Source organism: Cyprinodon tularosa, unplaced genomic scaffold (assembly GCF_016077235.1).
Source record: "Cyprinodon tularosa strain WSP-4 unplaced genomic scaffold, ASM1607723v1 ctg671, whole genome shotgun sequence".
Lineage (NCBI taxonomy): Eukaryota > Metazoa > Chordata > Actinopteri > Cyprinodontiformes > Cyprinodontidae > Cyprinodon > Cyprinodon tularosa.
This window is the reverse complement of record NW_024039420.1, coordinates 59,734-85,351: the sequence shown is the minus strand read 5'-3', so window position 1 is coordinate 85,351 and position 25,618 is coordinate 59,734. Positions and strand designations below refer to the sequence as shown.

Here is a 25,618-nt window from a genome sequence, read left to right as displayed (position 1 = left end):
TTTTTGTATGGCCAAATTTTGCTGAGCTGGGCAACCTTGAGATGTCAAATATTTCATTTTTATTGAGTGTGCTTTCTTATCACTAAGGAGCCTCAACCCTGCGTTGTCCTGCAGACTTCACTCCTATTGGGGCCAGGTGCAATAGTTACACATACTCACTGCTCTGCTGTTCTCCTCTCTGGCCTTGAATTGCTCTTATAACAGTATTTGGGAAAACAACTTTAAACTTATAAAACATTAACTTTATTTTATCTTATGATTAGTGCAGATTAATACACAACAAAAGTTCCTTGGAGATGTTGAAGAAAATGGATATGACGCAAAGCAATCATCTACTGGTTTAAGTGAAATTGATATGAAAATAGTTTTAAAAAGTCATTTTGGGGATTTCAGAACCACTAACATCCATCTGTTATTCCACACTGGGACATTTCCTGATGCAATTACAATTGCTAAAGTTGTATAACTGGGGGATAGACATCACTTAACAAATTATAGACCTATTTCTTTACCCATGCATTTTTCCAAAAATGGCAAAAAAATATATAATAAACTAGTAAATGTCACTGATAAACATAAAGTACTCTCTGACAATTAATATGGATTTAGAACATTGACAGATTCAATTGAAGAAAATGTTAAGCTCCATAGAACAAAAATTGTTTTTCTCTGGAATATGCATAGATCTACATAGAATTTTCTTAACACAATCAAATATAGCATGTTACTCAATACACTTTTCAATGGGATCAGGGGGTAAGAATTGCACTGGGGAAGAAATTATTCAATAATAATTTAAACAATTTGTGACTATGGTGTTTGTGGTATCCCCCAGGGGCAGTATTAGGTTCAAAACTGGTTATAATTTATTTTAGGGGTGCAGCTAATGATGATTTTGCAAATTGATTAATCTGTCGATTATTTTTACAATTGATAGTCAAATAGCAAAAGGTTCCTTAAAGAAGACTTTTTACAAAATTAAACCAGGAGAATCTAACACTTTTCCACACAAGGAGTTCTGGAAACAGCATATTGAAAGACAAAAAAAGTTTTTTATTTTATTTCTTTTTACAGTTTTGGTATAATTGCTGCTCAGGGTGGGTCGCTCTGTCAGCTAAAGGCATGTTTTAGAGTCTTGAAACTCCAGTTAATGATTAATCGATTACTAAATTAGTTGACTATTATTTCCATAATCGATGAATCGCGATTAATCCTATTAACTGTTTGAGCCCTACTCTATATGATACAACTCTGTAGAATTATCTATGAATTAATAGTACCAAAATGCACAAACTGAAAGTGTGGGTTTAAGAGAAACAATTAATTTTTAATCATCAGTAAAACCAGTTAGTTGATAAGTGCAATAACAATTCAAACAAAAGTATCAGTACAAGTGGATGGGGTTGGAATTGAAAAAGTACATGTAATACAAATTTATTTGGGTAATAACCAATCAAATAAACTGGACATCTCAAAATGTATATTAAACATTGCAAATTAACAGGAGTATTTCTGTCTTAAAACACAATCTGGATCAGAAATCACTCTATATTCTCTATTGTTCACTGCTTCTTCCATATTTACTTAACTGTGCAGAGGTCTGGGGTCATACTGCAAATATACAATACAACCACTATTCATAAAAGAGCCATAAGGATAATTTATACCTCTGGTTACAGAGATCACACAAATCCCATCCATCCATCTTCTCCCGCTTATTTCATCAGGGTCGCTGTGGGGTCTGGGCCAATCACCGGCAGTCTATGGGCAAGAGGGTAGGCTACACCAAGGACAGGTTGCCAGTCTGTCACAGGAGATATACAACCATATACACCTAAAGACCATTTAAAGTTACAAACTAACCTAACAGTCATGTTTTTGAACTGTAGAAGGAAGACGGAGCACCTGGAGAAAAGCCATGCAGGCATGGGGAGAACATGCAAACTCCATGCAACATGAGGAATTGTGTCTTTTTGCTGCAAGGCAACAGTGCCACAAACTTCACCACCATGCAGCCAAATAATTTTTCCTGAAAATCAAAAACATTAAATGGGACTAACATAGTTTATTTGGAAACTGCATAAATCACATGAAGCAATGCACAATTTACACACTGGAAAATTCACAAATGGTTTGTGTAACATAAATGTTTAGAAGGAGAACTAAAGAAGCTGTAGATTTAAAGAAGCTATGTATTGTGTAAACATGTTAGCAAAATCTTTTATATGGAAATGGGGTATGGGCTTTTGAGTCCTCAAAAATATTTTGTCGTCTGGTTGTAAAACTTTGTAAAACTGTTGTTCAAATAAAGTTAATGATGATGATGACACTAACAAGACAGCTGCTGATAGAGGTGATGATTTCTGCTGTCTGTCTGCAATCTGTACCTCACCCCACAGCGCCAGCTGGTGGAACTGTGATTATAATGGAACTTTATAGATCACACACTGGAGAAACACTGCATCTTAACCCATCCCCTTAGGGAGCAGTGGGCTGCCACTGTGCGGCACCTGGGGAGCAATGTGGGTTTAAGGGCCTTGCTCAGGGACCCAGAGTGCAGGATGTGCACTGCTCTAACCCACTAGGCAAACATCCTCCCTATAAAGGAGTATATTTGTTTTATATGCACACAGGGATTTGGACAATTTGTTTCTTGTTTTTTTTTTTTTTTGGTTTTTTTTTTTTTGGTTTATTTTAGCAATTGAATCAAAACATAGTTTCATATAAGTGTAATCTTAAAGTTTTGCCAGATTTTATTTTGTGCAAGACCATTTTAGACCAGCTAACCTCAAAAACACAGTATTAGTAGAACAATGATGGTCTAAAATCTTACATTTTTGTAAAAGTTTGGTTTGGGGTGATGAAGTGAACTAGTATTAGGAATGAGCATCGAAAGCATGAAAAATGAGTGCAAAGGGGCGAAGAAACAGCTTAGAAACCAGAAACCTGAAATCTGTAGTATTTAAAAAACCCTCCAGCTACTTTAAGGAAATCTTCTGCATCTGGTTTAATAAATAACTAAAGGGCAACAAAAGAAAATATTCCAGCCAAAATATTTTTCAGTCATAAAATAAGGAAATACGGTGTAAAACATACTAATGGAAATGCTACAGCAGCCTAATTTGTGAGAGTTCCAGTTGGCTCCTTTTGAGCCACGACATGAAGAAGAAATATAATTTCCCTATAAATAGCTACAAATGAAAAGTAGTAAGGATTTAAGAACAAATAACACTACATTTCTTTAAGGTCTGTTGCTGCAAAAAAAACAACAACAATAAACTAAACTGAATTTAATTGTACATAATAATTTACTATGAATAGACAAATATTCTCTATACTTGTGTCAGAAATTCAAGATAAAATGATCTAAAAAATTTTATTTGGATTAGGATCTAAATTTAAACTTAAATATTTAGAGGTGGTTAATATAATGACATTTTAAAAAGTTCAACAATCTATTAAAGCTACAGTGTGTAACTTTTAGCGACATCTAGCGGTCAGACTGCAGACTGCAGCAACATGAACATCTCCCCCCCACCGCTTCTCCCCCCCAACAGTACGGCGAGCGTTACGGGACAAAATGTCTTCCACGATGTCTGCATCACCTACCTTCTCAAGTGATGAGGTCTGTTTACATAGATAATTTTACAGATAGTATTTCATTAGTCTGTGTAGGGTATAGATTTCATGTAGACTTAAGATAATAAATATACCCGTTATTTTTTCTACATCGTTGTGACGTTTTGGCGATCTCGCAATCGCTAGTTTGTAGGCTCTGCACTGCCGTAGCGCAAAGATGTCTGCCTCCATGGATGCGAGACCTGCTCCTATGTAATTATAAATAACGAATTCTAAGGCAACGCAAATATTAAGGTTAAGAGGCTGAGCTCGTAGATGATGATAAATAACATAGTTATGTATAATATATTACATTTCTGACTGTATATCCCTGTAATTATTACACACTGTAGCTTTAAGGTAGGCCAACAAAAACGAAATCGTTTTTATTTAACTTTATTTATTATAATTGCAAACATAGGCTATTCCTCGATTCTCCAGCAGGGGGCGTTCTCGTTCCATGTAACGTCGATAAAAGTTACCCGCTGATTTACTCATGTATATACATTCATAAACAGGGTTTAGCTCTAAATAATTTGAATGTCGTGTTCTTTTTAAAAAAAAAATTGTATCGTTTTGTTTTCTATAAGCAGATAGCCAGAAATGTTGACTTTATTTAAACCGTTTTATTCTTCATCTTGAAAGATTTTCTCATTCCTGAGCGTTCCGTGAAGGCAGCAGCTAGAGCCAGGTGCGCGTGCCGTCAGCTCAGAAGGCGCTGCTATTTCAGTGCAGTCAGTGAAGGCAGCATTAGGACCAAGGGTGTGTGCAGTCAGTCAAGCTGACAGAGGGAGTCAGGGAGAGGAAAACACCGGGAACATCTCTGCCTGGTTCAGCCGTGTCTGTTCTCGGTCTCCTCGGGTCTCCCTGCTCTCGGAGCGGATCATGGACAATTCTCTGAGCTAGTTCTAGAGGAAAACACGGACCGTCCCCGGAGCTAAACCTGCAGGTTAGTTAGCAGTCTGAGCCTCATTCTCTCCAACAGCCTAACTGGTCTGATCAGTTAGTTTATCTGCAGGTTAGCATCTACCTGTTAGCTCCGTGTTTCTAACACTCAACAGGGATGATATTCTGAGGTTTCTATGGAATGTTTTCAGCCTGGGGGAGCTGTTAGCTTCTGTTAGCTGCTCAGGACTCAGGTTTAGCTAGACTGCTATCGTTAGCAGTGGCTGTTAGCAGCACAGGGAAGGAGCGTGTTGGATTCAGACACACTTCTTGTAACCTTTCATATCAGAGCGGGTCTGAGCAGAAAGCTCCTCCTGCGTGGGTCAGGAGTATTAGTTGTTACCACTCCTCCTACGTGGGCAGCCTCCCAGCACTGATTGTTGATGATCTCCTCAGATGTGGTTGGCTGTTACTGACTTCCTACCCCCTATCCCTGCAGGTGGAGTCTCCCATCATCTTCACCATCATCCTCGGATTTCCCTCCAGAGGAGACCAAGCAGCGCTGAAAGGATGCAGACTTTCCTGAGGGGTCGCAGGGTGGGCTACTGGCTCAGTGAGAAGAAGATTAAGAAGCTGAACTTCCAGGCCTTTGCTGATCTCTGCAGGTTTGTGGTTATTTTCTACTGGATGGTTGGTTTGGATCAGAACCCTGCTGTGGATCTTGGTTTCTGCAGACAGTATGTGAGAAGGTGGAAGGGTGCTGCTTCTGAAATCTATTGTTCAGCTTACAGCCTGTACTTGATTTTTAAATTGTACCTTTGATTAACTTTGATGTTGGTTTAAACTTTGAGCTGCTACCAAACCAGAAGGCACATTTCTGTAACTCTGTGCCAGAAATCATCTCTAACTCTGCACTGTTTATTATAAGAGGGAAAAAGGGAATAAGCCAGAAAATTGTGATTGTAGTGAAGCACCGTGTTCACTATCTTTTATTTTCTGTTTTTTATGCTTTATAGGTGTCCACTGTTATAAAGTGGTATTTTTAATGCTTTCTTTTCAAAAGTTTTCCACTATGATGAAGCTTTTCTATCTCAACTTCTCACAAAATCAGGTTCTTATTTTACATTTACAGTCATATCTCAGATTAAAACAAAATATATATTCCTATTTAAAATGATTTCTCCTGAAGTCAAGCTTAAATGTTTTCAAGGATTTCTGCATGCACCGAGCAGCTGTTGTAAAATCTTTATAGAGGAATACATAGGACGGTTTACGGCTCGTCTCGGTTCTTGTTGAGACTTGATGCCTTTGTGTTGTTTAGATTTGTTCCTATTCTCCAGCCTTGAGAGGAGGCAGCTCCTCTCTGTTAATGGACTCTGTTTTTTTGGACTGCTTCCAGGTCCAGCAGAGGTAAATGGTTTGCTGACTGGTACAAAGAGCGCTCTGATTTTCTTTGGAGACATAAGTTAAACTGATTCACATTTCTCAGTATGCAGCTTGTTGAAAAGGGCTGCAGGGCATGGCAGCCCCTCCATTATCTTCCCTTATCTACAGTGGCAACATGGCTTAGGGGTTTTTGTTGCTTCAGTATTCCTGGAAAACCAGAGACGCACCTCTATTTAGCAAATTGATAATCTTTTTCATATCTTTTAGATGCTAGGTATACTGGGCAGTAGGTTGGGAAAGACGTCTGTATTCCCTGAGGGTTTCTCACCTTTGCTACGGCAGTGCTGCCTGGCCAGGCAACCTGATTGGGCTAGTTCCGATTATCTGAACATATTCCACTAAAAACATTTTTAATCTCTTTATAAATGTTCGAACACCTTCTACTTTCACCTCTCCTCTCGCCGTCCTCAGGGACACACTAAACAATGTTAAACAGGGGAGTAAAGAAGGAGGTAACATTGTTATATGATAGATCAGGGTCTGTCAGGATTGCCCTAGAAAACTGAAATGTTTCTGTGACCCGAACACAACCGCCGCCTCTTCTTCAGGTTCTTCTCTCCGAGCTCAAAGAATGGAGGAAGGAAGTGATTCAACTGATAATAATCTGATGCTTCTCTGGATGTCTTGTCTTCATTGGCGTCTGTTTTTTGTTTTTTTTTCTTTTTTTTAAGGTGATAGCAGCTTAAGCCTTACATTCAAGCATGCAGAGCGTAAAACATGCATGTAATAAGCGTGTGCGTTCGTCCCTGTCTTCCCCTTGCCTGTAGCTAGGCCCGTCCTACAGCCTGGTCTGGTCACAGCCGCCTGCAGGCTGAAACGATGGCCTTCAGAGCAGATCTTTAATGAAAACATTGTTGTTGTTTTTTTTGTTTTGTTTTTTTCCTGACTTAACAAGGTTACTGTGTTCTGCTTTAGCTGGGTTGATGACATGAAACAAGGTTACACCTGCACGTGTCAAATCACTACACTGGATGCAGATTACTGCTGCCATTCTTTGATGCATGTGTTTCTTAACTAATTATTTTGTTTATTTTAAGTGGAAAGTTTAAGCGTTACATGTTACATGTAGCTTTACAATTAGATTTAGTTTAGTGAAATATACTGTATTTGCACCCAGGTTTCTTCTGTTGTTCGTTTTTCTTTGGCTGACATGCATGTTTCAGGTCATCAAACTTATTTTCGCTTCTAAAGAAGATAGCCTGAATAAAAAACAACTCCATAGTAAATTTTACAGGCTTTCTAAAAAAAGAAGACCCTATTTGATAAAAGTAATCAATCCCTAAACTCTTCCACCTTTAACAGCAACAGCGAGCAGTCAATGAATTACATCGCTGTGTAAAAGTTTTAGGCTTTTTTTTTCTTTGAAGACAAACCGATCTCTTTGAGCTGGATGAAGACGTCTCAGACAGTCTGCTTCTTTTTTTTTTTTTTTTTTTTACAAAAATTATCAAATATATTTTCATATACACCCTTTAAGTGTGCTTTTGTTTGATTATGATTCGGAAAATTAAAAACAACCAAAGTTCGATTCCTAGTCTGTTCACACAAACTTAGCCGTTTAAGTTTGACCTGGTTTTGAAATCATCAAAGGGATACATTTTATTTATTTATTTTGGAGGGGACGCCCATCCTGTTTAAAGTTATGGCAAAGCTTGATAAGGAAGTTTGAGTCTGGACTTTGACTAGGCCACTACAAGGTGTTTGTTTTTAGTCAACACAGCCTCTTAATTATTGTTGCATCATGAATGCTGATATTGAAGGCTTGCAGCGCTTTAGTGATTCTGTGTAAATGTTTGACCTCCTGGGTTAGACGGGATTAGACTAAGTTTTGGAAGTCAAACGTTGCTCTATATTTACTTTAATGGCTGTCGGTGAGGATAACTGTAGTAGAAAGAGCTTTGCAACCCTTTTCCAGTCTGGTAGAGGTCTGTGACCTTGCGTCTCATCTCTTCTTGAATTTCATTGGAACATGGCATGCTGCTCTCTAATTGTTTTAGCTGACTTCATCTGGCTGTGTGCTCTCTTTCCCCTGGTTATCTTTGTTAGATGATAAAAATACTTTAAAGCATTCATCTGCAGCCTCTTAAACTATGCATCGGAGAGAAGGGATCTGCATATCTGAGATGTATCCATTTCATATCTCAAGCCGAGGCCCGATTCGCTCCACATGAAAGCCGCCAGCTGCATTGTTGTGAAGCCGTGAACGGCCATGTTGCTGTTACCATGGGCCTGTAAAACCAGCTGCGCCAGAATGGCTGAGCTGTAGCATGGCTGAACTCGTTCTGTTCCCCCTTGCTTGTTTCTCTCACCTGCAGCTGTGAGGCCGTTCAGGTTTGTCCGAACAAACTCTCCTAACAGAAGTCACAATGCCTCAAAGATGCGTGCTTCTGATGGCTTCGGATTTAAAATTCAGGAGAGATAATATTTTTCCTTCTTCAATAAAAGTGTTTTTTTTTTCAAAGTCTTTCCGGAGATTAATCATAATTTATATAACTTTATTTGTTGTCTGCTGACACAGCTTCAAACTGTACAGGTGCTGGTCATAAAATTAGAATATCATGAAAAAGTAGATTGATTTCAGTAATTCCATTTAAAAAGTGAAACTTTTATATTATATTCATACATTACATACAAACTCATATATTTCAGATGTTTATTTTGTTTAATTTTGATGATTACAAATGACAACAAATGAAAATCTCAAATTCATCATATCAGAAAATTAGAATATTGTGAAAAGGTTCAAAATTGATGGCCCCTGGTGCCACACTCTAATCAGCTAATTAACTCAAACCACCTGCAAAAGCCTTTAAATGGTCTTTCAGTCTAGTTCTATAGGCTACACAATCATGGGGAAGACTGCTGACTTGACAGTTGTCCAAAAGACGACCATCGACACCTTGCACAAGGAGGGCAAGACACAAAAGGTCATCGCTAAAGAGGCTGGCTGTTCACAGAGCTCAGTGTCCAAGCACATTAATAGAGAGGCGAAGGGAAGGAAAAGATGTGGTCGAAAAAAGTGTACAAGCAAGAGAGATAACCGCACCCTGGAGAGGATTGTGAAACAAAACCCATTCAAAAATGTGGGGGAGATTCACAAAGAGTGGACTGCAGCTGGAGTGAGTGCTTCAAGAACCACCACACACAGACGTATGAAAGACATGGGTTTCTGCTGTCGCATTCCTTGTGTCAAGCCACTCTTGAACCACAGACAGCGTCAGAAGCGTCTTGCCTGGGCTAAAGAGAAACAGGATTGGACTGCTGGTGAGTGGTCCAAAGTCATGTTCTCTGATGAAAGTAAATTTTGCATTTCCTTTGGAAATCAAGGTCCCAGAGTCTGGAGGAAAAGAAGAGAGGCACTTCATCCACGTTGCTTGAAGTCCAGTGTAAAGTTTCCACAGTCAGTGATGGTTTGGGGTGCCATGTCATCTGCTGGTGTTGGTCCATTGTGTTTTCTGAGGTCCAGGGTCAACGCAGCCACATACCAGGAAGTTTTAGAGCACTTCATGCTTCCTGCAGCTGACCAACTTTTTGGAGATGCAGATTTCATTTTCCAACAGGACTTGGCACCTGCACACAATGCCAAAGCTACCAGTACCTGGTTGAAGGACCATGGTATCCCTGTTCTTAATTGGCCAGCAAACTCTCCTGACCTTAACCCCATAGAAAATCTATGGGGTATTGTGAAGAAGAAGATGCAATACACCAGACCCAACAATTCAGAAGAGCTAAAAGCCACTATTAGAGCAACCTGGGCTATCATAACACCTGAGCAGTGCCACAGACTGATCGACTCCATGCCACGCCGCATTGCTGCAGTAATACAGGCCAAAGGAGGCCCAACTAAATACTGAGTGCTGTACATGCTCATACTTTTCATGTTCATACTTTTCAGTTGGCCAACATTTCTATAAATCCTTTGTTTTTATTGGTCTTCAGTAATATTCTAATTTTCTGATATGATGAATTTGAGATTTTCATTTGTTGTCATTTGTAATCATCAAAATTAAACAAAATAAACATCTGAAATATATGAGTTTGTATGTAATGTATGAATATAATATACAAGTTTCACTTTTTAAATGGAATTACTGAAATCAATCTACTTTTTCATGATATTCTAATTTTATGACCAGCACCTGTACTTCTCAGAAGGGGAGAAATGAGATGTAAATCATTATGAACTTTTAAAAGAGGAAAATAATCCAGGGATAACAAATAATGGAAAAACATGCATGTTTTTCTCCAAAAGGTCATTATTTATTAAACAAAATAAAGCCACTGTGAACGAATGGGAACTCATTCTTCTTTTTAAGGAAATAAATTAATAGAATCAGTTTTGTTCTCTGTGTGTTTCATAATAATCCTGTCTTGTCTTCAGCTGAGGATTTCTTTAATGGATCTGATGAAACATAAAGTTAAAGCACCGATTTTAAAATTTAGGCCAACATCAATATCTGATAATAATTTATATTATTTTCAATAAACTATATTTACCCATTTTGCATCCTATACACATTCTTACCCTTTGGACACAAGACCCACTGCATATAAACATGGGATCTTAATATCGGCCTAGTTTTTTTTTGTTTGTTTTTTTATATCGGACCGGTCCTGATAGGTTTCAGATTGACCAACATTGACAGATGCTGATGCTAATGATACATGTTGTATCCCTATATTGAGGCTCTAAGCTGCTTGCCATGAAAGCATGAATATATTTAGTGGGCTATGATGCAAAAATAATGCTGAAGTTAATCAATTTCTTTTCTTTTTGAAGAAAACTGACTTTGTGTTTTCTTTTTTTTCAGGAAAAGAGGAATAGAAGTCGTACAGGTACGTGATTTTTATGGCTTTAATTCCTAATTGGTTTGGTAAACAGAAAATATTTAAATACTAATATTTATGAGCCTTAGAGACCAGCTGAACCTGATGAATTTGGGTAATTAAATGCTAAAGAAAACAAAGTTTGTCTCAGATTCGACATGACAACCATGTCTTTCTGAGTTGATATTTGCTGCAGCCTCCTGCATGCCCAGTGCAACTGTCTGTCTGTTTGGACGGTTTTTGCCTCATTATCTCACGCCTCACTTCCCTGTTTTTTCTGAGGCTGTATGTCAGACTGTGCTGTTCATTGTTGAAGCAGCTCCTGCTAAGGGATTCGTGTTCAGGTGTGTGTTTGTGGGTTGAAATCGTGATATACCTGGACATTCAGTCATAAAGTGTGAGCACAGTGGTTGTGACCTACGGTTTTACATTTCTGGACGTGTCAAAAGGACTGATGCTTTGCATCATTAATATTCAGTAGATAAACTTAAGCCAAAGGAAAGGAAAAAGGTGACATTTTATTGTTCGTTATGAATGAATAGAGAGCAGAGGTCTGATAACTGTAATTTATTGGAGCTCTGTGTAGAAAGGCACGATTCAGTAGAACTAGAGCCCTGACTGTGTCATTCTTTGACTGTTTCTTTTCCTCCTGGAGGAGTTGGGAGTTTATTGCATTTTTTTTTTTATTCCCCCAAAAATATATATATTTTTTCCTTCTCACTGCACTGCTGGTATAAAAAGACTCCAAAAGAGGCTTGTTCTGGGAACAGATCCAGAGTAAGCAGGGATTTGTGTTCCCCTATGGACTGAGGTCCTTCTGGGATGGAACAGCAAAGCTTGGACGCAAAGGATGAGGGACTGACATTACTTCTGCTCCTGTGGGTTTTTATTTACACCAATCAAAGTTGCACATTTAGTCCAATCTTATCCTTCACTGCAATTTAAGTGTGTTCAAAATCGAAGCTTCTCTAATGCAGCATTTTAGTGGGTTGTGATGTGTTTCTTATATACCGTATATATATTTTCACACAATGAGTAAATCAGTTTATATTTGGGAAAATATTTCTTACTTGTAACTATGTGCTGCCTGGATACAAGTCTTACACCATATAGCCTGTTTAGATGACTTTGAATGACTCTTCTATTTTCTAAGTGACCCAACCACATGCTAAACGAATGTATGGGGGTGGATGAGTCATGCTTTGGGGATGCTTTTTTACGGTAATATCCAAAAGGAACTGTCATAGAATCCACAAGTAGAGGATTAAGAAATGACAAACCCCGTACCGAATCATCTTGTGGGGTGCAGAGGACCTAGTGTTTCCTTGCTCACATGATCTTCTGCAGGATGGCTCGACTTGACCTTAAGCCTGGTTTATGCTAGAAGCCTCCGTGCAGTCATATGTGATTTTTAGCATCCATGCACCATTTGCATAGCCTGATTTTGGGTGCAGAAAAGCAATAGATTGTTTAAAAAAAAAAAAAAAGCATTGAACACAGTTGTGTCTTATTGTCACAGTTGGATGACATGAAGAGGCTTTAAAAAGCTCTACATGTTGCATAGTTATATTTATAAGCCTGCAGTCTGTGACTCAGCCAGAATATTGGGGACAGCCGGGGAAAATCGCATAGAGTATAAACGCTGTTCATCAAGCATAACCCAGCCTTTAGAGATAAGGCGAGGAGCTGCTGCTCCTGTGCATCCAAAGCATTTAGTTTAGGTGGTTTGATCATGTGAAGAAGATACACTCTGGGCGCCTTTCTGCAGAGATCCACAAAAACAGAGGTGTCCTCTCGGCAAACTTTTACTGAAGACTGCGGCTCTGCTTTCAGTGACTGGCTTTGTGTTTCAGTAAGGCGTGACTTTCCCACCATCCATCTGGATTGAGGTTCGGTGTTAAAACGCAGAAGTCCAGGGTCTTATTCTCACAAAAAGCTGTTGATTTGGAGCCAGGCTTGGTTAGTTTTTTTTAGTCAGCGTTTATTTTAACCTTTCAGATTGCACAGCGTCTGTGTTGACGACCTTCAGAGGAAGCTGGTAGAAGATGATTTGTCTCTTTCAGGCTAATCAGCTGGCCTTGTCCCTGGAAAGAGACAGAGCAGCTGACCCTGGCAGTGACAGCTCGACCCTGGACATCTGACGATAAGCAAACCCTGGAAAAATACATCCTTAATGCAGCTCCTTTTCTTTTTATACTTTAGATATTTACCAAATCAGTGAGCTGTTAACTGTTTTGCAATATATAATTTTTTTTTACCAATCATTAAGTCCTAAAGAATGTTGCTTAGTGTTTGGTTTATTTTCTTAAAAGCTAATAAACTCAGTTTGTTGCTTTTAGAGTTTTTGTCCTGAGCAAGCCATTTTAAGTATTTATAAAGGAAGTAATCAACGGAATCAGAAATAAACTTTAAAAATTTTTTAGTTGGTGTCCTTAACTTGATTGAATCAGGAAGGGATCGATTTGCTATGCAGATCATTTACCTCTGCGCTGGTAATATTAACCACCACAGAGGGTTTTGTTGGCTGTGGTCATAGCCTCACCCTGTTGGACAAGTCTTTGCCAAAAACAGGATCCCCGGGGAGCTCATTGTGTGTTTCCATTTCCAGTGTGGGAAAGCCGTCCTCTCATTGCCCCTCAGGACTGACACGTGGAAAAAGAAAAAAAAAAAACATTCTGGATGACTATCGGAAACAATCCAAACCCCTCCATCTTCCTTCTGCTCTCTCATTACATTTGCATCCCATTTATTTACTGGCCCTGCAGCTCATGGATCCATTCCTTATGCGCTCTACATATCAGCCAGCCTGTTTTTTTGGAACTGATGAGATTAAATGCGGAGGCTTTGATCCAATATTCACTCAGACGTCTATTCATTGTTTCAGTAAACCCATGGAGGTGGCCCCGTTACGCTCTGGGTGTTTGGAAATGTGTGGAAGCTGAAAACTAAAGCAACATATCAACAAATAATCTGTTGCCATGTTCTCTGACTCATTAAAAAAATCTGGGGCTGTTTTTGTGGCTTCTAGGATGTTTTTAATTGGGAATCAGGCATTAATGACATTCAATAGGGCTGTAAAATATATTAGATTCAAAGTACCCTGTTATGGATCTATTCATCCCAAACGTAAAAGATTTAGATATAAGACAATATCGCAAGAATGCAGTATTTTAAGGGCCACAAAAAAAGCAAATTATTAACTTTAGCAGTTATTAAAGTAGCATCAACCTGAAAATGTGGGCTGATGCTTGCAGGCATATTGATTTCATTAAGGTTTAATGAAGAACCCAGAACACAACAAGACGGTTCTAATATCAGCCCACTTTTAAGTATTTGATCTTTACCAATATTTAAGAAAATGACTAAAATCTGTTGTTAGATCTTTGCAACAGATTTATTTGTAAAATTCTGCTTCTAAATATTCCACAGTCCATTAACGGAGTTCAGCATTAGATCAGTTTGGTGATGCTCCCTTCCTGTTCCAACAATGCGCAAGGATGAACAAGTTTGGTGAGGAAAAATGAAAAAAGAAAACTGGTCTGCATTGAGTCCTGAGAGCAACGTGATGGAGAGTTATATATATTACGGCTGCAACTAACCATTATTTTGCAACTTGATTAATCTGTCGATTATTTTTCCCATTAATTGATTGATCGCACAGCAAAAGGTTCCTTAACCCTTAAAAGCCTGATCCAAGAATAAAACAAAACAGAAAATAATTTTTTTTTGTTTGAATTCCTTATTCACCCTTTTAACAAAATATGTAAAAAGAAAAAACAGAAATACATTTTTGATATTAATAATTTATTACTATGCGATAAGTCAAGATTCTTTTTTGTGTAGTCTTCTACTGGCTGTTATCAGGTATATCTGATTGTGTACAATAGGATTTTGAGCAAAGTTTTTACCATTAAATTATGCAAAAGGTGTCAGACGCAAAACATTTCAGAAACCGTATGTATCAAATACGATACATTTGGCATTATAGGGTTAAAGAAGACTTTTTGCTAAATTAAACCAAGTGAAAATAAAGCTTTTCCACTTGAGGAGTTCTTGACAGAGTATGTTGACAGACTAAAAATATTATCTTAAATGCAAAATGTGTACAGATTTTTATTTTATTTTTTTCACAATTTTGGTGTAATTGCTGCTCTAAGTTGGTAGTTCTGTCAGCTAAAGGCATATTTTACAGTCTCTTTACTCCAGTTAACGATTAATCGATTACTAAAATGATTGACGATTATTTCAATAATTGGTTAATCGTGATTAATCCTATCAATTGTTTCAGTCCTAAAAATAAATATATATATTTTTATATATATATATATATATATATATATATATATATATATATATATATATATATATATATATATATATATACACTGTTTGAAAAAGAATGAGCTGGTTGAAAGCCAACCTAGACAATGGGCTAAGTTCATTTTTCACATGTTGGCAGGTGATTCATAATATTGACCATCTGTTAATGATGGTTTTAGGAAATGGTAGGTTAATCATTATCTCCTGGTGGAGCAGAACCTGCCAGAGCGTCAGACGTCATCCTTTTCATCATGAGTCTCAGCTACATCATCGTCACAGAGCGCAGTCTTCCTGCTGGACTGTGGGGTGTTGCAGAGATCCCATTAGCCTAATGAGATCCTACCTCGACCTTCCTGGAGGATTTTGCCCTGAGGGGAAAACCGCTCCTGTTGGTCTCACTGACCTTGTGTTTCGTGCAAAGGGAGGGGCTTCAGGTGTTTCTATTTCAAATGATGAACAGGATAAATAATTCATGGCATTTTGTCTGCAAACAGGTGTGTAAACAAAGCGTTGGTTTTTAAATGATGTTGGATTCATCCCTACCAAGAACAGGGTTGTATATTCTGATCCACAGAGCTCCGAGTTGTCCTCTGGGTTTATCTCGGCCCCACAGCGATGCTTCATAAAAGCTGGAAATACATCAAGCCCTGACCTCCCCTCTGCTGTTTTCAGTCCTGTCCGTCAGAATCTAGGCCCAACTCTGGCTTTCAGTCCCACAGGGACACACTAAGACGTCAGCGGACATTTCTGCTTTCAGCATTTAGCCCCACATCAGTGATTTTTCTGCTGAGCTTCAGCACTCTAAAGCAGGGTCAATTTGTCTACCAAATGTGTCTGCAAGCGGGGAATGACCCGCGCCACAGCAGAATCCTGTTTGTATGGAGAGGCCGGACCCTGGATGGACCCTCTGTGTTGTGTAAGCAGGAGATTAAACGCCGTGCCTCGGTGGAATTAGAGATTTTGGTCCAGCGGGCCTCATCAGGCTGACATTGCTGGCTAAACAGAAAGCAAAATACGTCATGGTGCTGCTGCAGGCCAGTCATCACTCCTCCAAAAACAGCCTCCGAATGACTTCTTAACGATTTCCACCACTGCAGAGGCTGTTAAAGCTTATTGGGATCTGTAGCTCCCATCCAGTTGTTTGGTGGTCAGTAGTGTTCTTTTTTCTTATTAGTTTGAAATGTGCAACCCAGTTTTTTTATCTTTAAAAATCACCACTTAGAATAGAAAATAGGAAATTATTACACTCATGAACGCATTTATTTGAATCTGATACGCTTATTATGTTTTAAAAGTTGTCCTTAATGTTCAGTCTGCTCCCAATTTCCTGCTGGTAACACCTGAATATCCCCTCTGAGTGATGATAGAGCATGTTTTTATTTCTATTCTATTCTAATACAGTGAAGAGAAAAGCATTTTTTTTTCTTTTGTGCATTTGTGAGACAATACTGTTTTATCTCATCAAACTAATTTAAATGTCAAACGAAGATAAGAAAACACCAGATGTGGGGTTTAGAGAGGGGAGCTGCATGCAGATTTCTCTTGAGCAATCTGTCGTCGGTCGAAGAGATGGCTGATGTTCTCAGGCTTCTATCTTCATCTGATGTGCATTGTTGCCCATTCTGAACAAAGCACTGTGGCATTAAAGCGTGAAATCCGTCGACTGGCTTTACACGTAGCTGCTGTATTTATTGTTTCGTGGATGCTTTGAGGTTTTTCTCCTAGGTTAAACAGTTTTAAGTGGTTTCAAAATGTTTAATTGCTGAACAAACCTCTGTCGCCTCATGACACAGTGAACTTATGTGTTTTTTGCTGCGTTCGTAGGCGTGTTACTTTAACCTGGAGGCTTTTTTTCCCCAGAGGCAGGAGGAATAAAATCCAACAACGAAAGACGGAACAAAATAATAACATAATAAGCTGTTATTAAGAAGATGACAATGTGAGAGCTGTAGTTTTAATCGGTGGAGTCTCGACGTTTGTGTAAAGTGTATATTTTCTATTGAGCAACTGGCTGAAATAGACCGATACATCGGTTTGCTGATATATTGCTGGTCGACATCGGTGTTTTTTTTGTATCGTTGCTCGCTGATACATGCGTGCCTTAAGCGGCCATACCTAAAGATTATGTTATCACTTAATTGAAGTAGGGGTGAGCATTTATCGAATCGCTTATCGTTATACGATTTATCGTCCACTCAACAAATTACGATGAGTGATGATAAAAAGCTAACCAAAAAAAAGGGTAAAATGTTGCATTTTTCTTTTCCTTTTTTTTTTACATTGGAGCTTTGGAAAATTCGAAGAATATAATTGAATGTGGCAACTATAGAAATGACACTTTCTTTATGTAAATGGTATCTTTAAGAAGCCTATTTTTGTATTTTTTCAAACAGTGTATTTCGAAAATCATCAGTTTTATCATTATAACTATAGTAGGGTTTTTAGGGATTTTAAGACCATATCACCCAGCCGTTGGCAGCACGGTTTGTCGAAAGAGTCTGCATCAGCCTTCAAAGATCAGCATCAGTCGATCTCTGAGTTTCTGTAGCATGTGTAGGCATGTCACTCCGGTCTGTTGGCCTGGTTTCTTTAGGCAGGAGGAATTTAATTTCAACAACGAAACAGAGAGAAACTGTAAGTGAAAATAAGATAAGAACCTGTTAAGGAAATTAGGTTGCCTGGTGGGGGGTGAACGGTGTTTGGATGCATCTCTTCATATGACCCCTCCGATTTCACAGGAATAAAACCTTTTGTACCAATATTTTCTCATTTGTGTTGAATAAATATTATATGAAAATTCAACTAAACCATTTAAGGTGAATTTTAAAATCTGTTTATTTCATTTCACTCTGAATCTAGGAATTTTACCTTCTTTATTATTAGAAATTGCCAATATGGCTCTTGTTTATAGCATCTCGGCCGCTAAAGAAGTGTTGCTGGTTCTGGCATTTAGAGTAGCCTGAGTCCTCTCAGCTGGGTCAGATATGGTCCAGATATGCAGAACACTTCTCACACTGACCTGTTACTTCATATGGGTCTTAGGATGCCCCAGGCCTTTCAGCTCAACAACAAAGCACCGGATGTCATTCCCATGTTCACTCAATGTGCTTCAGTAATTAAAATGAACTCCTTCTTGGTGTTCTGCAACTCCTTTCAGTCTTTTATTGCTGTTTTTGGGGATTGGCCGTCCATGTGTCACATGTCAGACCTGTCCTACTTGTTTTTAGAGATTCCAAGACATTACGGTCAATAACCTTAGTATGTCAAAAGGATTTTCCCTTTTGTGCAGAAGAGTCTGGTTGTATCTATGAGACTTTAGCATCCCAGCTGAACCAATCCGGTCTCTCTGTTAGATGTGTTATTTGTTGAGCTCCTAAATTTGCTTTCCCAAAAATTATGTTTAAGGTGAGTTTTGTTGGTCACCTATTAATCCAGAACTTTCCCGGTCCTAGCTTAATGCTCTTAAAGCAGACTATATCCCATTAAAGTCCAACACATTCAGAATATGCTCCACATTTTAAACTGTGGCGCAGATGGGCTACAGCACCGCACCTACTGTTTGCCAAGAACATCACTCTAAGGCCCCAAGTCACATGCTCACCGTAGTTGCAGAACAACAGATTAAATCATCTTAAACTTGCTGTTTGAACATCAAAATAGAGCAGTTACCTCACAGTAAGAACACATTACTGCAGAGGTCTTCAACAGGGGGTCCGCGACCCCTAGGGGGTCCGCGGAGGTACTGCATGGGGGTCGCGAAAGTCTTGGTTGATTACTTTTTTTAATATTCCCTCCTGCAATTTTTTTGCACTAATTAAAATGTCTTTAAATCCACATTAACATGAATTCAACACACTGTAGTAAACAGATAAATGAAAGCAGAAGATGTCCTTCAGTCATCAATGCACACATTCAGCGACACACAGGAGCTCTTTAAAACCTGGGCACCGTTTCATTCACAACACCTGTCCCATCAACCAGGAATCAGAATCAGAAATACTTTAATAATCCCAGGGAGAAATTACTTTCGTTTGATATAACACAATTTCATACAATATATATAATTAGGGGGTCCCCGCTCCATCTCGCAATCAGTTTGGGGGTCCTTGGCCTCGAAAACGTTGAAGACCCCTGCCTTAATGCAAAGGAGCTCGTTTTTGATGGCCGATTACCACCATGAATAAGCAACAGACATCTCTGCACCAACTGCTTGATGCCATCATGACATAAAGAACCACCATCACCATCTCTGGGGAACCGTGTCGACACCTTGCTCAATGTAGGCCAGCCTCCCCGTCGGACTGTAATCAGTCACCTATCCCTCTCACAATCATTAACCGGCGCCGGCTGTGCTTGGTCTTAAACTGAGTCGATCCATACAGGTTTACAGCTCCTTCATTGATCCACACCTGTGTGACAAAGGAGTGTATTCATCAGCTGACTCAGTGTCTAAACAGGGGAAAAGAGCAGTTGGGTTCTGCTGGACTCGGACCTTTTTGCACAGTTGTGGCAGACTTCTACAAACTGGCTTTCTTTCTCTGAAGTACCCATCTCTATTTTGCAGCAATCTGCTCACTAACCCCCCATTTAAAACCTTTTAGAGCAACTTAAGTTATTAATCTGTGGAGGCTTTAGGTTTCATACCTGTTTCTGGGTGTGTTAGATCACATGTGTGCGTAATGAGCCCTCTGTTTGTTAAAGCTGGCACTTCTGTTTGACTGCTTCTTCGCTGCTTGGCCTGTTTGGGCAGCCTTTATGCACTGTTAGACCTGAGCGGAATGCTAATCAGGTGTTTTCTTCATTTCTTTTCAACAAGCCCTGCAGGACTTTAGGAAAGTAGTTCTAAAACAGCTAGAGGAAATTTACAACCCTCTAACGAATGATTTCGCTTTCTAGTCTGATATAATAGAAATGTTTTATGAAACAGGTCAGTAGGTCAAAGACAAGCTGACTATCATTCCTCTTAGATGTTATAGGTGTTTTATGATGATTTTGAAGTCTTGGAAATAGTAAAGGGTTACAGGTTGTAGCTTTGCTCTCAGTAATATGTCCTGCTGGGCTTCTTGCCCAGGATCTCATCAGTGGGCATTAAAGTCTGTCGAACTGGCAAACACGACAACAAAGTTAACCTTTTGTGACTTTGGTACTGGAAACGCAGATGTTGTAATCGTTTTAACTAATGCACTGCAGTCCTGAAGCATTACGACAGGGTTGACATTTGTTTAATCGGAAACATTTAGTCCAGGTTTGTGGAACTGCTCCCCTCAGACCATCAGGTCTTAAAGCCTGGTCCATGAAATAATTGACAGAAAAATCTATTTTGTATTTAAAAATTAGATTTTTCACTGAACTTTCTCAGAACTGAATAAAAAAGAAAACATACATTTTTAAGTTAAATTAGATCTTTTATTTACGTCCATTTCTGTATAATCTGTTATGTGTTTCCTGTTCACTACGTGTCTGAATGTCTAAGTCAAGGTTTCAAGAACAAAAATATCTCACTCATGTATCAAGTATGATACACTTCACTTTAAAGAGCTAAGTGTATTTACTGCAACCGACTAGTTGTGCAGCCAGATGAAGATTTGCTGCTTCAATCTCGTTCCTGTTGACCTTTTGGCTTCTTTACCTCATTCCTCAGCACTGTGCATTTGTCTGATGCTGGAGCTTCTGCCATAAAAACAAAAGAAATACAGCCTTTTCTTCTGTATCATCCTCTATGCTCCAGACTCCCACTATCCCTCCTTCACATCTCCAGTTTCTCCATCAAAATATGTATAGAAATGTCCCAGAAATAAGTTACATCTCTCAGGAGGTCAGATCTAGACAACAGTGTTTAAAGATTGTTGAGAAGAATGTAATTTACGGCATCCACTTTAAAGCAATGCCCAGCTGCAGCAAGTTAATGATACCGACTGAATAATCTAGTTTATAGCTGACAGCTTTAGTTTAAGAATTTAATAAACTGGCTGAGGCTATTCAACAATAAATAGAATAGTTCAAAAAATAGTTTATTTAGATTATTTTGTTAACTCAGAGATCTGGTTTAGGATTGAAAGGATGAGACTCTGGAAACCAGTAGCTGAAATGAGCTTTCTCTGTAGGGTTGCCAGGCTCTGCCTGAGGGAAAAGGTGAATAACTAAATAAAGTGGGGGGGCCTTGCAGTAGGGTAGATGTAGTGGATGTGTTAAAGAGGCAGGATGAGTTTTTGTGTTGGGAGGAAAATTAGCTAAATACACAAAAATGGAGGGTTTGCTTTGACCTCTTGCTTGTTTTCTTCTGCCCTCAGCTGGACCTCAGCCAGCCTCTGGAGGACCAGGGTCCGCTGGACCTCATCATCCACAAACTGACCGACCTCATCCTGGAAGCGGACCAGAACGACTCACAAGCCGTGCTGCAGGTCCAGAGAGTACAGGTACAGATTCAGGGCAGAGTTTTTACTTCTTTGGAGAATTCACAAATCCATTGACGCAAAAAGAAGTAAAAAAAAAAAAGGATGACACGGATTACTGCTTTTGTTTTTCTGAACAGATGAAGGTTGATGGTTAACAGGACTTAAACTTTTGAGAATAAACGTCAGCACACACACGGTGATCACCAAAGCCTCACCATTGATTTGATGGAAGTCTCACTCTATTCTTGCAATAAAAGCTAAAGTTGGCTCTTGAGGATATGACATCATCTGAAGCTGTCCAGCAGGACTCTCTGTTGGGGTCTCGGGGTGTTGGTGACCATGTGGACAGAGGGATAGAGCAGTCTGACAAAGGCTGCCGACAAATAGAGCAACTGAGATGCAATGAAAGAAGAAAAATTAATTTTAATTAGAATCTGTTCCCAGTTTGAATAATTTAACCTTCAGGGTCTCTAAAACATAAACAGGATTCATATCCTGATCCGAGATCTGTTTATTTGTTCTTCTTCTCTCCTGACTGCTGAAAAGTCAGCAGATGATCTACGGCGTGATGCTGTCCTGGATACTCGGAGCGTAACAGTGCTTCCACTGAGCCATGATCAGAATAAACATGGGCGCCTGCAGGTCTGAGGAATCCAAACTCCTCAGGTGATGTGGCGACGTGGAGTGGTCGTGAGACCCAGCTGTTTAACGATTCGCTGCCAGTCTGTCGTAGCTTTGCCAGAGACGTAAACACTGATGAGGCGGATATTTTCAGTCCCAGTTGGAGGAATCAAACCGGCTTTATGAACAGCGGCATCATCAGCGGAACCCTTGACTACATGACTCAGTAAACCTGGAAGTCTGAGGCGAGGCTCCGCCCACTGGGATACTATCTGCTGTTTGTGTTTCTTAAGCTGGCCTTGCAGCAGATGGTGTAAAATGGATTTATTGCTCCGACTTTGACCCAGTTGCTCTGTCTGGTTCAAAGGAAATAGAATCATGATCATCAGGATGTTACCGGTTCTCCTGACCCCATCAGTATGACAAACAGGAAATCAGAGTGACTGTGATTAGTGGGTGGGCTGCAGACTGAAGGGATTAGGGTTGGTTTGATATCGAGCTTCGGAGTGTAATGACCGAACGGTTGGCTGTAAATGCTGATTGAAATGGTGCAACACTTTTTGTCTTGTTAGGAGGCCTTTCTATCAGAGCAGCATCAGGTGGAGTGAAACCTGGTTTTGTTATGTGTTTACAGATCTGTGTGAATTATAACCTTTGGATCCTTTCTTCTTATTATAAAGCAGCTTTGATTATAATGAATCTCTGTGCTGCAGAGGAAGAAGGTCTCCTCTCTATTATAGGTCTCTGGTTAAAACAAACTGTCATGGTTGGATCCTCTGCTGTGATTCAGGGGTTGGAGCTGCTCTCAGTGTTACAGATGAATGCTGTTTGCAGATCATGGAAGCTTTAATGAAAGAACTAAGCGTGAACCTGCTGAAGAATCATTTCCACAAACATAAGCAGTGTTCTGGTGGATTTACACCCTGGTGATAAATCCGAACACACGAGGAGTCGGTGGATCCAAATGCTGAATTATGTTCTAATGTATTTTATGTCTTGAAGCCATTTGATCTGTACTAATCGGCTCCAGAATTGAGCAACATGTGCAGGCGTCTCTTGTACGCCCACGCTAACATGCGTCTGGCTCATCACCTGCTGAAGAGCCTTTTGTCTCTCACTTCCCCCTCTCTTCTCTGTACTTCTAAGGTCTCAAATGGTCGGCCTAATCATCGCATTTTTATCAACGCTGATGGGTTAAGTCAGCATTGTTTGATGCGTCTTCGACTTGCAAAACAGTTCATCTAGCTTTGATCAGCTTCCTGTTAGCTTGGGGTAAATCTTGCAGATGGTACCCTGATGGGCGCCTGCCTCAATGCTTTTCTCCATTTCAATATTTGCTTAAGGTATTTTTTTGCATGTGCTTAATTCTATAAGCCATATAAGATTTTGTCTCTGTTAAATTAAGGAAATAAAGTGCTATTCTATTGTAAATGTCTGTAATGTGCAGAAACAGGCTGCACTACAAACATTTAAATATAAATAGGTCATTTCTATTCAAATTGAATGCATTTTTTCTGGATTTAATCAGGAAAGTAAAACAATTTGTTAACTGAATATGATTTAAGTTTATTTATTTATGTTATTTCAAGTGCATGATGGATATTTTATTTTAATGGCAAAAATTTCATCTTATTTACCTGCTCAAATGACTCGCAGATGTTCTTTACTTATTGAGATCACTTTTGTCTTGTGACATCTGACGACGGATGGGAGTCAGAAGGGATTCCTCTAAAGTACCAGCAAGCAGGCAAATTTGTTGAAGGCGAAGAGCGTGGAGGGAGCGTGCAGACCAAGCGAGCAGAGAGTAAAAAACAGATGGCAGGATGGGAGAAAGAGTGTGTGTGGTTATGTAAAACAGGCAACCTCATGCTGACCGAGCAGTCGGCAGACAGCAATGCGGTGATGTAACCTCCAAAGAGCTGCTGGCATACATTAAACCATCCGTCAAACACAGGCCGAGACAAATCCACAGTCTGATTCAGTTTTTTCTGCCCTGCAGACATAATTCTGTTTAACAAATCTGTGGCTGTAGATCCACGGAGGGCAGACAGCTTTTTATCGCCATGATCGTTCTCTGCTTCTGGATGACCCTACTGCAGATGTGGTGGAACGGGTTTTAAAACACATTGGAGCCTCTCGCATGCCTGACCTCAATAGGACAAAAGGTGGAACCTGGAGCTTTTACAAGAATACCGAAATGTCGCAAGGCTTCGAATAAAACTTGAAAGCAATTAAAGCTAAACTATTTTTCAGGGCACAGAAACCTTCTGATTATCTCTGCCAGTCGCAGCTGATTTAATCCCTTGTGAAAGGCTGTGGTGTAACCTGTCTGTGAGTTTTTGCTGCCAGAGAGAAAAGCTGAAAACCCGTCATAAAACAAGCTCCAACTCATAGTGATCTTTTCTTTTTTTCTTATTAAATCGTTTGCTTCACCGCAAACCTATGATTTCATACTGTGGATATTAGCCTCTGCCAGCAGACTTTAACAAGATTTTTCCTGCTATGTCTGAGATTTTGATGATGATGATGATGATTTTTAAAATCATTAGAGGAGCTTAAATGGTTTTTTTTTTCTTCTTCATTTTCAGGACTACATCGATGCTCACCCTGAGACCGTGGTCCTGGACCCGCTACCAGCCATCCGAACTCTGCTGGACCGCTGCAAGTCCTATCAGCTCGTTCACAGAATAGAAAGGTGTATGCAAGGTGAGTGAGCTGCTGGTTGGCCAGTGACTCTCCCATGACTGCATCGTCGAGTCAGAGGAGGTTGTTAAACAGTATAATGAGTAAATTTATTGTTTGATGAGGGAAGTTATGCAGATGCCTGAACAAAGTGAAGGAAGCTCTGACATAATCTATCCTGCACCATCAGGGTGTGTTTATTATATACACACTATAAACCTATAAAACATTTGTCCTTGCTGTTTTTTTTCTTGTTTTAAGTCGGTTGTGTTTACTGAAATAATTTCTGTTTCTAAATGATGAGAGAGTTCGGGAATGTATTTACATTTTCTAAACATTCAGTGGAAATGTACTTAGACATAACATTTTGGGTATTCTTCTACAAGTTTCTCACAATATTTGGCCCATTCCCTTTTGACAGAACTGGTTTAACTGGGTCAGGTCGGTGATGGTCACTCTAAAACACTGACTTTGTTGCCACCTTCTAACAAATCCAGTGCTAAATGCCGGTGGTCAGTGGTTATTGTATTGTCCCCATTAAGAAATAAAGCCGTAAAACCAAATAGTTCACACATGGACTACTTAGGAAGAGAAGAGCAGTGACATGGCCAGTCAACATGGCCCATAGGCTCCATGAAATCTTACAAGGGCTGCAACAAGCGATTATTTTGCAAATCAATTAATCTAAAGATAATTTTTTCGATTAATAATCGAATAGCTAAAGGTTCCTTAAAGAGGACTTTTTACAAAATCAAACCAAGTGAAACAAAAACTTTTTTTAATCTTAAATGCAAAATGTTCATAAATGTTTTTACAACTTTGAT

At 39.3% G+C, this 25,618-nt stretch overlaps 1 protein-coding gene across 2 annotated transcripts in view; it reads left to right on the top strand.

Annotated features, from left to right (window-relative positions):
• The first annotated feature begins 4,353 nt into the window (after positions 1–4,353).
• Positions 4,354–25,618, top strand: part of itpk1b (inositol-tetrakisphosphate 1-kinase b) — a 33,308-nt gene continuing 12,043 nt past the window's right edge. Inside the window, exons 1-5 of one of the 2 annotated variants that reach the window (XM_038267396.1) lie at positions 4,354–4,567; positions 5,003–5,168; positions 10,761–10,785; positions 21,387–21,512; positions 24,701–24,818. In XM_038267396.1, the coding sequence (XP_038123324.1) occupies positions 5,074–5,168; positions 10,761–10,785; positions 21,387–21,512; positions 24,701–24,818 (364 nt within the window). In that variant the 5' untranslated portion in view covers positions 4,354–4,567; positions 5,003–5,073. The remainder of the gene's footprint in view (positions 4,568–5,002; positions 5,169–10,760; positions 10,786–21,386; positions 21,513–24,700; positions 24,819–25,618) is intronic. The other variant, XM_038267397.1, reaches the window with a different exon arrangement.